We start from the raw sequence: 13,939 nt of genomic DNA on the forward strand, positions 1-13,939 counted from the left end.
AGCACACAGAGTGAGAGGGAAAGTCCACCGTGAAGTTCCCTCAGAACTTTTTAAAAAAATTTTAGGCCTGCATTTTGATAACATGTGCATAATTCCCTTGCACCAACCTAACATATTTATAGTGTAATTAGTAATGTGCAGTCACAAGCTCCTCATGGAAAAGCCAACGCCAGAGATATAATTTGCTCCAATCAAGGCAACTGTTTACCGTGGCCATAGTCTTGTGATAGAAATAATTGGGACTTATCCGGACACGATTTCTTAAACATGACCCCACAGACCATTTATCTCACATACCCCTGTCCCAAATTAAAGTACTGCTGTTACAAAGTAACCATACTGATTTTTACAGTGACCCACACCTGCCTGCCAATACCTCTCTTCTTGAAAGATAAGACAGTGAACCTTCGAAGCCAAGAGTTTTAGTTGTCAGCTGTGCGCCAGCTCCAGCGTCGAGCATCAGTCACCGTTTTCATATGGCTGTCGATTCCCAGCAGGGTATCAGCCTCGTGTTGCAGTTGTTTACCCCCTACTCTACTATGATTCAAGATGATCAAAGAACCAGCTAGATATCCGGCTTCATTATAGTGGCTGTGCACACTGAGGTAACCTGTGCAGAAAACATGAGTGCGCGCGCGTGCGTGCGTGCGTGCGTGCGTGCGTGCGTGTGTGTGTGTGTGTGTGTGTGTGCATTCTGATTAAGTGTCTGCAGATTCTGATGCGCAGTAATGTTTAGCCTCTGTGTGAGAACCCTGCAGAGTTTACATGCAACCGGACATCAGATCATTCCAATGGCCATGGCACGGTTTCATTTCCTTGATTGTGCATGGATTTCCAGAAGATTGTTGATGGGCACCCAGCATTGGTTCATTTAGGTAGGCTTAACCTGCACCAATCAATGGGGCTCATTTGCCTTTAAAAGAGGGCTGAGCCCCTCACTTTGCAGATCATCTGACGACTTTGAAAGGAGTAAGAAGAAGAAATCATTTGGACCCTGGCTGAAGGTGCAGTCTGCCTTACAGCTTCCACCAGTGAAGGAAGACCAGGATTTCCAAGAGGGAAGCAAGTTCCCTCCCCTGATCATCTCCCAGTGAACAGAGGGAGATACCAGACTCAGAGGACCCGTCCAGCAGCTCCAGAACTGGTAGCCATCCAGCACAGAGCATTCCCTGCTAGGTTCTGCCAGCAAGTCTCCTAGGTTGAAAGTGCCAGAGAGTCTCTGAACAAAGGACGAGGACGTTGCCTGCAAACACTCCCCTCAGCTTTGGGCCGTCCACCTTAAAGGATGACACAAGTCCTGCGAAGAAGCTAGCAGGAGTGCCACAACAAGCATGAATCAGTGTCCATCTTTTACGGACATTTTGTCACGCTGCAATCACTAAAGCCGTCCGAGAAGCCTCGACCAGTGTTCCAGATCTGCCAACCAGCACAGAGACAATGATTCTTGACCCTGAGATGCTGTGTAGGCCAGCCTGCAGCCGTTTGTCCTGCCTCGCTTGCCGAACTACCTGCTACCTGATACCCATAGCTCTTTCCCTTCTTGAACTCTGTCACAGGATCTGCAAAGTGTCCTGGAACCGATTTGACGCTGTCGAGCATCAAGATCATCTCAAGCACCAGGTACATTAAGGGTGGGTTGTAGTTTGTAGTGTGCTAGAACTGTCTGTTGTAATAATAATAAAGTAGATATGTTTCAAAGAAGGTAGCAGGCGCTCTTCTCCAGAAAGAACCTGGCATGATAACCTGCTCTGAGATGAGAGTTTGCAGCACACGCTTTTTGCTCACTGTATCTTTCACAGATGGGAAATATCCATTTGCATATCAGTCTTTGTCCCGCCCACGTGGGCAGTCCAGCACCGAAATGCTATGGCAATTCCTCTCTGAACAAGAGTACCAAAAGCAACCCCATGCACGTGTTTCAGCCTTGTTGGACCTCATCAGTGAGGTGAAGCTTTGTCTCTCTGAACAGGGAGTCCACGTCTAGTTGGCCCCAGGTAACTCAGGGTGACCAACCCCAAGTTCCTTGCAAACATTTCAAAGGAGGTAGCAGGCGCTCCTCTCCAGAGAGAACATGGCATGATAACCTGTTCTGAGATGAGAGTTTGCAGCACACGCTTTTTGCTCACTGTACCTTTCACAGATGGGAAATATCCATTTGTATATCAGTCTTTGTCCCGCCCACATGGGCAGTCCAGCACCGAAATGCTATGGCAATTCCTCTCTGAACAAGAGTACCAAAAGCAACCCCATACACGTGTTTTAGCCTTGTTGGGCCTCAACAGTGAGGTGAAGCTTTGTCTCTCTGAGCACAGTGAGCAGGGAGCCCATGTCTGGTTGCCCCCAGGTAACTCAGGGTGACCAACCCCAGGTTCTTTGCAAACATTTCAAAGAAGGTAGCAGGCGCTCCTCTCCAGAAAGAACCTGGCATGATAACCTGTTCTGTAGATATGTGTATACAACCTTGATTGGACAGTCCCTTTTATCATTGAATAATAATTGTATTTTTGCTGTGTTGCAACTAACCAGCGACCCACGACCTTGAAGAGATAATCCTGCCGTTCCATCTATGTTACCAAAATTGGACAAGGAGGTTCATAATTTACTTGTGTTCCAACCTGTTTGGATCCCTTCTGGTGTACTAGAGGTGTGGGGCTGATTGATGGCTTAGAGACCGAGATTCATCCCTGGACAACTGGTGCCCTGGAAGCTGATTCGTCACAGAAAGAGAGAGAGACATAAAGAGAGAGAAGGAGGGAGAAAGAGATAGTGAGAGAGAGAGAGAGTGTGAGAGAGAGAGAGATAGAGAGAGAGAGAGAGAGAGAGAGAGAGAGAGAGAGAGAGAGAGAGAGAGAGAGAGAGAGAGAGAGACCGCTTGATAGTGGCAAAGTGTGAAAGTAAGTGAAAAGAGAGCTTTCTGGGGGGTGGGGGGAATGTACCGACATCCAGTGAAAATCCCATTAAGGAAAATGTTGCCAGTGGGTGACATTTCCCCAAATGTACACCCTGACTAAAATCAAACACTTTTCCCAAGTACTCTAGGATTAGAGTTTATAATTCTAAATGACACCCTTGCTAGAATATTTGGGGAAAATATTTTAGGGGTCAGGACCTCTGTCATACCACAATATTTCCACGAGGATTATTTCTTGACTATCGCCCTTTCAACTGTAAAATTGCTCTAAATGAGCTAATTGAATCTGAAAATACTATATTTTTCTTATCTTTTATTTACATTGATTACAGTTAAATGCATGTGAGTACAATGTAGGAGAGATTAGGCACTAGTGGGGAGCAATTACTTGTCTCTGGCAGTGGAGCCCCCAGAATTGTTTCATAGGGGTGGACTGATGAGGCCATAGGTAATCATGGGGTGGCACACAGGGTGCCACACAAGGCCGGATCCAGCCTCAACATTTTGGCTGGGATGGATGGCAGTTTTGAAAACTGCTAGTAAGACGGGACATTAAACCTATTGCGCTAGTGATTTCCCTCCAAACCCACCCTCTCCCCAAGCCCATTTTAATGGGTTAATATAGTGCATTTTTCAGTACACTTTCTGTGATGAATTAGGTAAAAACCTACGCAGTTTATAATCGGTTTTGTAGGGTAAGACATAAAAAGTATGTTATATGCCAAGCCACCAACAATGCACAGGAGCATTTTAATTTTGTCTGCTATGTGCCAGTTCTCTGCAAGTGCAAAAAAGCATTTTCATATTGATTGTGGTCACACATGTCCATTCTGGTGCACTTATATATGCCACTATTCTCACATAGGAAAATACTCATGTTTGCTTTGTCCATAATGCCAGTAACCGTACTATGACAAAGCATGTTTATGCTAGCTCTCCCAGTACATGCCAGTATCTCCATGTAAGAACATACTCCTGTTGGCTTTACCTTAATGCCAGTGAAAAAAAGCCATGCCACAGTAAGAAAATATATCCTTTCTGGCTACACAAATCCCCCACCCCCCATATAAGAACACTGATGTTGTATTTTCTCCCTAATGGCAGTAAACATGTCATGCCACAGTAGATAAACAGCCTTGCAGGCAGCATGAATGCCCCCACCCCAATGTAAGAACACTTATGTTGCCGTTGGCCTTAACACCAGTAATAAACTGCAATGGCACAGAAAGAAGACATGGTCTTGCTGGCTAGCTGGTAAGATAGCTCCGCGGGCTGAGCGCATGCTGTTGTAATCTGAGTATGATTTGCAGGTTCAAATCACAGCAAGGCCAACTCAGCCTTTCATACATACTTCAAAGTGACCTCCCTGATTCCTACCCTCCCCTATGGACCTTGTACTATTATGTTGCTTTTGCACCTTGTTACCCCTCTCTTACTATGTACTGTACTGTTTTCCCTGCTCACCAAGTTGTATCACTGCTGTGATACTTACGGTTTGGGCAATGTCAATAAATGCAATAAATAAAGCTTATTAAATGAGTGCAAACTTCGGCTGGGTGATATATTTCATGTAAATATGTTCTCTGAACATCGCTTTGGTGAAAGTACTATATAAATAGCATATTATTACACAAATCCCCCCCATATAAGTACAATTATATTGCACGCATCATGTTATATTCCCCATGTAAGAATATGTGTGTTGCCTTTGACCTTAAACACCAGTAAAATAAGGACCCAAGTCAAAATAAGGAAACATGCGCTCCCCATGTAAGAACACTCATCATGTTGCCTTTGACCTTAATGCGAGTACAACATTCTATGCCACAGTAAGACCCAGCCAGGTCATCCCCACTGTAGTATTCTCCACCATCCCACCCCCACTCAAACCCCACCATCACATAAAAACACTCACGTTGGTTTTCCTTTGCCCAAAAACGGCAGTAAAACATGCCATGCTCTTGTCAAAAAATGTCCATGCTCCAATGCCCCTCCTGAGATGCACAGAGATATGAAGACATTCAGACACGTGCACCCACACAGTTGATCTGTCATTCACACGAGCACCCAGAACATTTAGACTGTGCGCTCATTAACACGCGCAGTCACACCATCCACACTGCATTCATTCACAGGTGTTCACTTGCAGACAAGGTCTTGCATACAAACATACAACCACCTACACACTCCCTTGCATGCATGCACACATACATTCATCCATACATACATACATACAATCCCCACATGCACACAAATATACTTTTTTTTGTTCATGGTAATTATTGAAATCATGGGCCATGTAAAAGCTGAGCCAGCAGTTAAGCCTTTAGGTGCACCATGGGGGGGAGGGAGTCCTACTGATGGGCTGGCAGGGTTTTGTCCTCAGCCTCTACCCTTCACTTCAATGCCTGTTTTCTCACCTCAGAGAGCAGTGTATTTGTTTAAGTAAATACACCGCTTTCCAAGGTGAGAAATGTGACAGGTTCATGCCGGCTGGTCCCGGGCTGGGCATAACAGCAGGGATGACTGCTGTGTCAAAGGGGGGCTGAGGGGGCTTTAGCCCTCCCAAGCCCAGGGGCATGGGAGCTCCCAAATAATCCATGCTATGGTGATATTAACTGGCCATTGATAGTAGCAGGTGCAAACGGTGTGAGTGCCTGGGCATCTAATAGCAGTGCCTTGCAATGCCTAATATGTCTACACAAGCCAACATTGTTGACTTTGCTAATACTTGTTTTTAACAGGACTTCAGCACTGGACACGCATAGTGTTTATAAATTGGGTGCCAGACCTGGTTAAGGCATTTCTATTACATAAGTAGCATGTTTACAGCACAAATTAAGTCATTAACACTCAGAAGACAGCACTTGAAGGGTCTGCCAATGTTTTTCAAAGCAAAGTTTGATGGCAAAGCCTGAAAAAAGAGAGCTCAAAGAATTCCCATGACGGGGGTGCTTTGGCGGGGGTTGGGGAGAGAGGGAGGGTACTTGGTTGGAGGGACCATAGGGATTAGCATAGCCATGGGCAGTCAATGGGTGGGTAAATAACCAAACAACACATTAAAGCTTTGTTTCCCTCCTCATATGCCATCTCTCCCCATCTGTACTCCTAATGCAATAGTTTCAGCTTTTAGATGGCTCTGCCACATAATAGCCCAAACTAAAAAGGGGCATTTAAAACAGAGGCCTTGTAGGGCGTACTCCAACTCATTGTAGGGTTAGGGTGTGCCTTAGAGTGGCCTAATCTGCCTTTTTTTAGCCAAGTAAATATCAGATTTGGCAAAGAGGTCAACAGACAACACAGCCAGTCAGAGAGAAAAAGGCAAGTCTAGGAAATATGGCAGTAGTGGTACTGCAGGGCATGCTCGGGTGTGAAGAAATGCAATACGTTAGAAACGTGTCACGGATGTGGGGCAGTGCAACATAGGAGCAAAAGAAAACATGCTAGTTAGAGGACAGAGTGCATCATCTTTATTTAGTTTTGTCAGAATGGGTTGGGGATACAGACCTATGAGGGAAAAGGGTTTTTCCACAACAAAATAGGATATTGTTCTCTGAGAACACTAAAAACAGAGTCAGAGTGGGATTTATTATTTATTGAGTGTCACGATTTCTAACCTAATAGGGATACTGGACACCCTTAGAGGCTTCTATTCCAGTACACATTTGCTAGCTTATAGCCCACCGGTCCTCGAACATGCTTATGTGGCAACCCCTGGAGAGACACATTTTGCTGACCATCCTAGCAATGTCAACACTGATCTTTCGCAGGATTCCCAGATTCCTGAGTGGTCTTGCCGCACCACCCCCTGGTGCCACACACATACCATCCTCCGCTGGCTCTGAAGTGTTTGCCAGGAACCACTCGATCCCTCAGTCAGCGACACAGCCCAAGTCTCCTTTTCAGAGTCTGGAACACAGCCTGGAAGCACGAGCCAAAGCAGAAATGCGCGTGTTCAGGCTGTGCTTCTGGGTCCACTGAGCATGCGCCAATCGATCAATGGGGTGCAGAGCCACCATGGCTCTCTGATCTGACTCCAGTCCATCCCCGGCTGCGGCAAAAAAGAAAGATTTTTTTTTGCACTGAACTGCTTTTTTGCTTTTTTGCTGGGGTGGCCGATGGGGGGGGAGCAGCATTTTTATAAGGGCGCCCCTCGCTTCCAGGGGATACTTGAGTTTGGATTACAGGCGTGTACCCGAGTGCAAAGTGAAAAGATGAATATGTGTGCAGAGATCCCCTAAAAGAGATTAGAGGCGCAGGGAGTGTTGACTTATTATTATTATTGAGTGTTTTTATATCACAGTTAATGCCAGACTCCTCCAGCTTCTAAGCGCTGCACCGGGGATCAAGCCCATGTTGCACACCATCATTTTGTTCCTAAAGTGAGAGTGTTTTTACTTGGGTATAGCGATGAAACAATGCTCATTTAAATCTCCTTAGGTAGACTGTATTTCACTTGATAGTACTCACGCACAGTGACAGAATCTGCATGGCAATGAGTGAGATTAATTGTGGAGCAAGGAATGACACCCAATGAGTGACACATTAGTGACTCTTGATATCTTTGCCTTGTCGCAGGTCAATATTTATGTGACATGTGAAGAAATCTTCAAATAAATAAAAGAGTGCAACGCTGAGCAGAATCCAATTTGTTTTCTGTTTACACGTCTGGGTCTCCCTCATTACCTCTGCTGGGTGGTCTTGGAAGTGTGATGTTCCATGCTGCGGGTTTTAAGGTTCTGACAGATTTGCCAGTTCAAAGTGTGTTATCCTCTTTAGTGCTTAATTTGTGGTGGTATTTGCCAGGGCTCGGCCCTGCCACTTATTTGTGAGGCCCGGCACTTATTTTCTCAGACTCAGTCTGATTATGATGTAGTGTTAAGTCAACTCTATTATTTTTAATCTCATTATGTAATTGTGACACAACAAGCAACAACACTGTGAACAGAGCCCCTTCCGGGGCTGGCTCAATGTTATTCATGAACCTGATGACCCAGGTGGGCGGGACAGTGCTAGTTATCTATTTCCATGAATAACAATGAGTGGGAGAGTGACAATGCTGGATGCATGTGCTGGCCATGCCCCCACACCACTCCAGCCATCCTGCAAAACATTGATGTAGCTCAGCTACTGTGATAACCTGTAACAATACTACAGTGGTGTGCGTTGACAACATGAGGACAGTCACTAGCCAGCATCAGCCACAAAGGGGCAAAACCAGGATGAAGGCCGCTGCCTAAGAGATTGTCTGTCATGAGTGCCAACCTACACAAAACGATTTTGCTCCAGCGTTTGGCAGGCAAGTTCATCAGTTCAGGAATGATTTTTCCTGCATTTGTCAATCAACGTACCCTAGTTGGAAATCACGGTTGCTCTTTTTTTGTTATGAGATGGTCAACATGTTCCACTTTTCACCTACAGAATCCAAGCAAAATCTTAACAATGATAAAGTGTTTAAAGAAGCACATTTGCCTTAAGTTAGAATGCAATGTTAGTTTATTGCTGATTGGTATCTGAAAATTGCACATCTGCTATATCTGAAAATTGCACATCTGCTATATCTGAAAATTGCACATCTGCTATGCGTAGTCCTTCTATCACCCACAACAGGCAGTGGGAGTTGCAGCTTTTGCCCTAAATATACTGACACTGTGGAGCGCAGCTGTGGGGGGTGGCAATAGTGGGCTGGGAGTTGCCCGCCCTGATGTGTCCCAGGTGTGGTAGAAAATGTCTGGGCCCTGGTACTTATTATTTGGCAAATTAAGCACTGCCCCCTACTAACTGCATGTGCTTCTCTTTCCAGGGCTCCATCTGCTGTGACTGGATGGCCATGGTATGCGTGCCGCTCTGTGGCCTCTGTCAGATGGCCCGCGAGCTGAAGAACCGGCGTTGATTTTGAAAGATCGCAACCTCTTGTACAGCCCGTGCAGCAAAGAAGTGGACTTGATTGCACAGTTTCTGCTCTTTTCCGTGTCTTTTTCTTCTCTCAGCTTCGATTCACAGTCAGGGAAGGGGGCATCAGCGTAGGCGAGGGGATATGTCAATTTCCTGAACTTTTGAATGCATAGGGTCAATGTCTGCTGCCTACACCAATCACGAGAGGTGAATATCATTGCTTCTTCTAGAGCAAGTTATAGAATGTGTCCGAAGGCTTGGAGTGGGCCCCTACTGAATTGTCTTGGTTTCTCTGAAATAGGTGTGGGGAGGTATACGCTTTGTAGATCTATCATTAAAGAGCAAGAGACCACCGTTCTGCATGGAGTATTTCTCTCGCTCTATCTCTCTCTGCGTGTATTACCTTTATTGTAAAATCCCTCGGCTTGAGTGATATGTCAACAGGTTGTCATAATGTGCACCTTTTCAAATTGCACCTAATATTCTTTCCTAGGAATCACGTGACTACAAATAATTGCTGGGATGCCGCAGATATGCCCCATGGGTGTAGGACATGGGGGGCCAGGGGGCACAAATCCCCCCCACAATTTTAAGTGGGGGGGATGTAATGTCATTTATCCCCCCCAGAATATGTGTTTGATGTGTCGTGCAGGGATCTGTTTTTAAAGTGGGGTGAGGGGCTGCTTACTATGGAAACTGCCCTCTCCCCCCTGGCCCCCAAAGCGTGGGGGCAATACCCTGGGGGCAGATGGGTGATCATCTGCCCCCAGGGAAGGGGGGGAAACAAAAAAAAAAACGTAGTTTTGGGTGGTGCGGGTGGGACCATTAGTCACCAGGGATTTTTGCAAGGGGGGTGGCGCTCACCCCACCCTAACTGGATGGGGGCACCTTTCTCCCCCTAGGAAGGGGTACATGAGATGCTCTCCATCCATTTGGGGTGGGGGGGGCACTGCAAATATTGGCAGAGCCACCCCTCCCAAGCCTGGGGCAGTATGTTCTGACCCCCTTGGGGGCAGATGGTCACACATATGTGCCCATCTACCCCTAGAGAAGGGCAAAGCAAAAATATATATATTATAACTTGTTTTGGTTGGGGGCAGGGGGCCCACTAGACCACCAGGATTTTTGGTGTTTGAAAGGGGGGTGGCCCGTTTCCCCCACCCTAAGTGGATGGGGCACCATACGTAGCCTTCCCTGGGGGCATATTTCTGCCCCTAGGAAGGGGTACATGAGATGCCCATCCATTTAGAGTGGGGCGGGGGGGCACTGCAAATATTGGCAGAGCCACCCCCCAAGCCTGGGCAGTACATTTTGCCCCCCCTCCCATGGGGCAGATGGCTACACACATGTGCCCATCTGCCCCTAGTAAAGGGGCAAAACAAAAATAAAACAAATTATAACTTGTTTTGGGTGGGTGTGGGGGTCACTAAAGCACCATAGATGTTTTTAGTGGAAAGGGGGGTGCCCACGGGTTTCTTCTTTTCGGAAATGCATGGGGTTCTCTGTTTTCCTTGGTGGCTTCGACACCCTAGGCCCAAATCTGTAGGTTGTCCACATGAGAAAAATCTGCTTTGCCGAAAGGCTTGGGGTTATCAGTGGGTTAGCCTTTTCCCTTTGCGCAGTGGTAGGTGCATCCACACATGTGAGGTAAGGTTTTCGTTGGGACACCTGTGGGAAAGCGGGAAGATAGGACATCTGTTGTTGGCGGCATGTTTCGGTGGGTGGGCAGAGGGAAATGTCTCTGAAATTCGGTGGAAAAACCACAATTTTCAGACATTTCACTCTGGCCACCCACTGAAACACGCTGCCAACAACACATGTCCTACCATCCTGCATTCCCACAGGTGTCCCGACAAAAACGGTACCTCACATGTGTGGGTGCACCTACCTGGGTTCAAAGGAAAAAGGCTAACCCACTGGTAACCCCAAGCCTTTCGGCAGAGCAGATTTTGCTCATGTGGACAAGATACAGATTTGGGCCTAGGGTGTCGAAGCCACCAAGGAAAACAGGGAACCCCATGCATTTCTGAAAAGAAGACACCCGTGGAAATCCACAGAGGTCTGACTTGATTGAATCGCCCCAGAATGTATTACCCACAATCCCAGACAAAGTGAAAATTGTGTTTTTTCCACAAAATTTCAGACTTTGTCAGGGATTGTGGGTCATAAATTATGGGGCGATTTGCGGAAGTCAGACCTCTATGGATTCCCACGGGTGTCTTCTTTTCGGAAATGCCTGGGGTTCCCTGTTTTCCATCGTGGCTTCGACACCCTAGGCCCAAATCTGTAGGTTGTCCACATGAGCAAAATTCCTGAAAATCTGCTGTACGAAAAGACTTGCGGTTACCAGTGTTTTCGGCTTTTCCCTTTGCACCCAGGCAGGTGCACCCACACATGTGAGGTACCGTTTTCATCGGGAAACCTGTGGGAACGCGGCAAGGTAGGCCATGTGTTATTGGCTGCGTGTTTCGGTGAGTGACCAGAGTGAAATGTGCGGACATTGTGTTTTTTTTCTGTCATTTTCCCAATTTCCCCCCAAACTATGGAATCTTTCCCTACATAGTTGTTACCTGACCTGTGCAAATCACCCCTTCCTGACCTTGGAATATTGTCTACTTTTCAGAAATGTATGCCTTTCGGGCTTCCCATTCAGCTTTCCTGCCCTTTTCTTCCATTCCGTCGATGCATGCCCTTTTGGACAAGCATATCAAAATATGTTATTTTGGTTTCCACTCAATCTGTTCTTGAAAGCCTCAAAAATGGCAAATCCAGCACAGCAAACCATTTGTTCCTAGCTCTTACAAGGAAAACACCACAGGCTTCTTTGTACAACATTTTATTGCCATTTTCGGAAAAAACCCGCAAATGGGCAACTTTGGCCGAGATATCTCATGTAACAAAGAAGTTACAAGGGATTGAATGGCGACATAACAAAATCACCAAAAAAGGCCTTGGCACTGGGGTGAAATACCCATGGCAGTTAAGGGGTTAAGACAGTAAAGCCCCAGAGGAGATATCATTTGTAAGGTAGCTCAGTTGTTAATTCTCCAAATGCAGATTGTGCACAGGAATATGTAACACCTGTGTTCAGCACCTGGCTTAATCTTCCAGTGGAATAATAGGCAGAGTGAATGCATTCAACTTCCGATGCAGCACAACATTTTCCAGGTCAATTGGTTCAGAAAAAGTGGTGGAAAACACTATTTCTGACGCTTTTACTAATTGGCCAGATTTTCGTGCATTTTCTGGGTGGAGTTCAGGAGCTGAGTGGACACACCAGGACCCCCTGTATTTCACGCTCCACCAGACAAATGCGGCCTTACTGCCAGCATGGATTCTCATGCTGGAAATAAGGAAAAGGATTCCTCTGGGATCTGCTTGGAAATGAAACCTGGTAAAAGCGGGCGGAGTCCAGAGGAAGCCATTGTCAATTCCGCCAGCAATCGCTAATTGTGTAAGGTATTTACACTCTTCCAAAGTGGAAAAGCAATGTGATTTCACCTGCCTTTTACGTTAAAATCTTCCACTTTGTGGCGGAAAAGTAAAAATGTGCGTCAATGGAAGTGGTCCACTCCATGCAGTTGACTTTGCTCCTTGATGCTTGGAGGTTTTGTGTGATGCTACACATGTAATAAATAAATAAATACATTTAACATGACCACAGATAAATGGCAATTCGTGATCAGAATGAGTGAGCATGACATGTCGCTGGTAAGAGGGTGTCCTGTGCTTCTTGAGTGCGTTGGCAAATGCCCTTAATTGCCATCTCGCGTTAAGCAGGTGCTGAAACCCATCAGTGTAGATTGCGCAATAATTAGTCGACAGAGGTATTTCAAATGGCAAATTTCGCTCTTTGGGTGACATTGTCAAAGTGGGAGAATGTTGCCCAGGATGTGCCACTTTCTCTGCACAGTGAATTGTGCCCACCCCGAGGAAGAAGTGTGAAAAACTCACAAGGGCACTGTGCCCTTCTCTTTCTGTGTGTCTCTTCCCCACAGGGAGACAGATGCCGACTCAGACATGGGTAAGTCTCAGGTGGCAAGCCTGTACCCTAGTTGATGTGGCAAAGGATTCCAGACTTCTGAGGCTGATAACATTAGTAGCATTGAGTTACATGTCACCTGACAGGTATGTGTGATAAAGTTGCAAAGCAGAGCTGTTAGTGGGCTAAAGCAGGAGGCAATGTCTGCCCACCCTAAAGGGTACGTACAACCAAAAGTAATAGGCCCCTCCCTCCATCATGGCTTTAGGGGCCAGGCTCCAAAACAGGGCAAGAATGCCCTCCAATCATCCATGCCCAAGAGTAGGGTACCCCTTGTGCTCCAGGGACCCTGTTGAGCAACCTCTGTGCTTTCCAGGTGATACTAATGTTATTTAAAGTCAGAAGTCTAAAAGGTAATCGCTTATTTACAGCTGGAAATTAGCTCCTGGCGTGATCAAAATGGCTTAACCAAGTGTGACATCATCCCCTTCCTTTATAAGCAATATGTGTGCTCTCGCGTTTCTTCGTCCACTGAATTAATGTTAGAAACAAAGGCAAGTGTTCTGTCTCTTTGGTAGGCATTAGAAAGGCAGTTGCCAGCCTCTGGCATAATATGCCATGTTCTTCCAATATTGGCTAGCTGTTTCCCTCTTATGGCCAGGTAGAAACATCATGGCAGTGACTGGCAAATGCCTTTCCCCTGCCGACAGAAAAGCGGAAATAAGAGGCCAATTCAAGACACGGAACAAATAGAAGGTAAGACCGACTGCAGTTGCCTTTGCTGTGTTAGGGAGAATATGTTGAGTGTTCAAGCAAGGAGGTATGTATTAAGCAAGCAAGCAGTGAGACAAGGGAGAGGCAAAACAAGGCCAGAGGGGCTCTTTGAATAATGTAACAGGGCAGAGGACCCATGCTCTGCCGTCTTAGTAACATAAGAGAATCAAATAGATCAGGCTTTGCAGCAAATGTTAAATGAGAAAGGAACAGAGTCCAGCTATGCATTCAGAACAACAAAGGCAAAGAAAGGCTAGGCTCTGAAGCCAGCATGAGATGGAATAAGAGGGACCAGACTCATCGTGAGAGGCTGGCCTGGCACTCGCAGGGGCGGTAGAGGTGCAGCCCACATAGCGGGCTGCCCCTTTGGCCACTCC

At 46.4% G+C, this 13,939-nt stretch overlaps 1 protein-coding gene across 1 annotated transcript in view; it reads left to right on the forward strand.

Moving 5' to 3' along the window:
- Positions 1 to 10,196, forward strand: part of LOC138521635 (cornifelin homolog) — a 101,954-nt gene extending 91,758 nt beyond the window's left edge. Inside the window, exon 4 of the mRNA XM_069634616.1 lies at positions 8,715 to 10,196. Within this exon, the coding sequence (XP_069490717.1) occupies positions 8,715 to 8,804 (90 nt within the window). The 3' untranslated portion in view covers positions 8,805 to 10,196. The remainder of the gene's footprint in view (positions 1 to 8,714) is intronic.
- Positions 10,197 to 13,939: the final 3,743 nt, after the last annotated feature.

This window comes from Ambystoma mexicanum, chromosome 1q, assembly GCF_040938575.1.
Source record: "Ambystoma mexicanum isolate Mex_15411 chromosome 1q, UKY_AmexF1_1, whole genome shotgun sequence".
Classification (NCBI taxonomy): Eukaryota; Metazoa; Chordata; class Amphibia; order Caudata; family Ambystomatidae; genus Ambystoma; species Ambystoma mexicanum.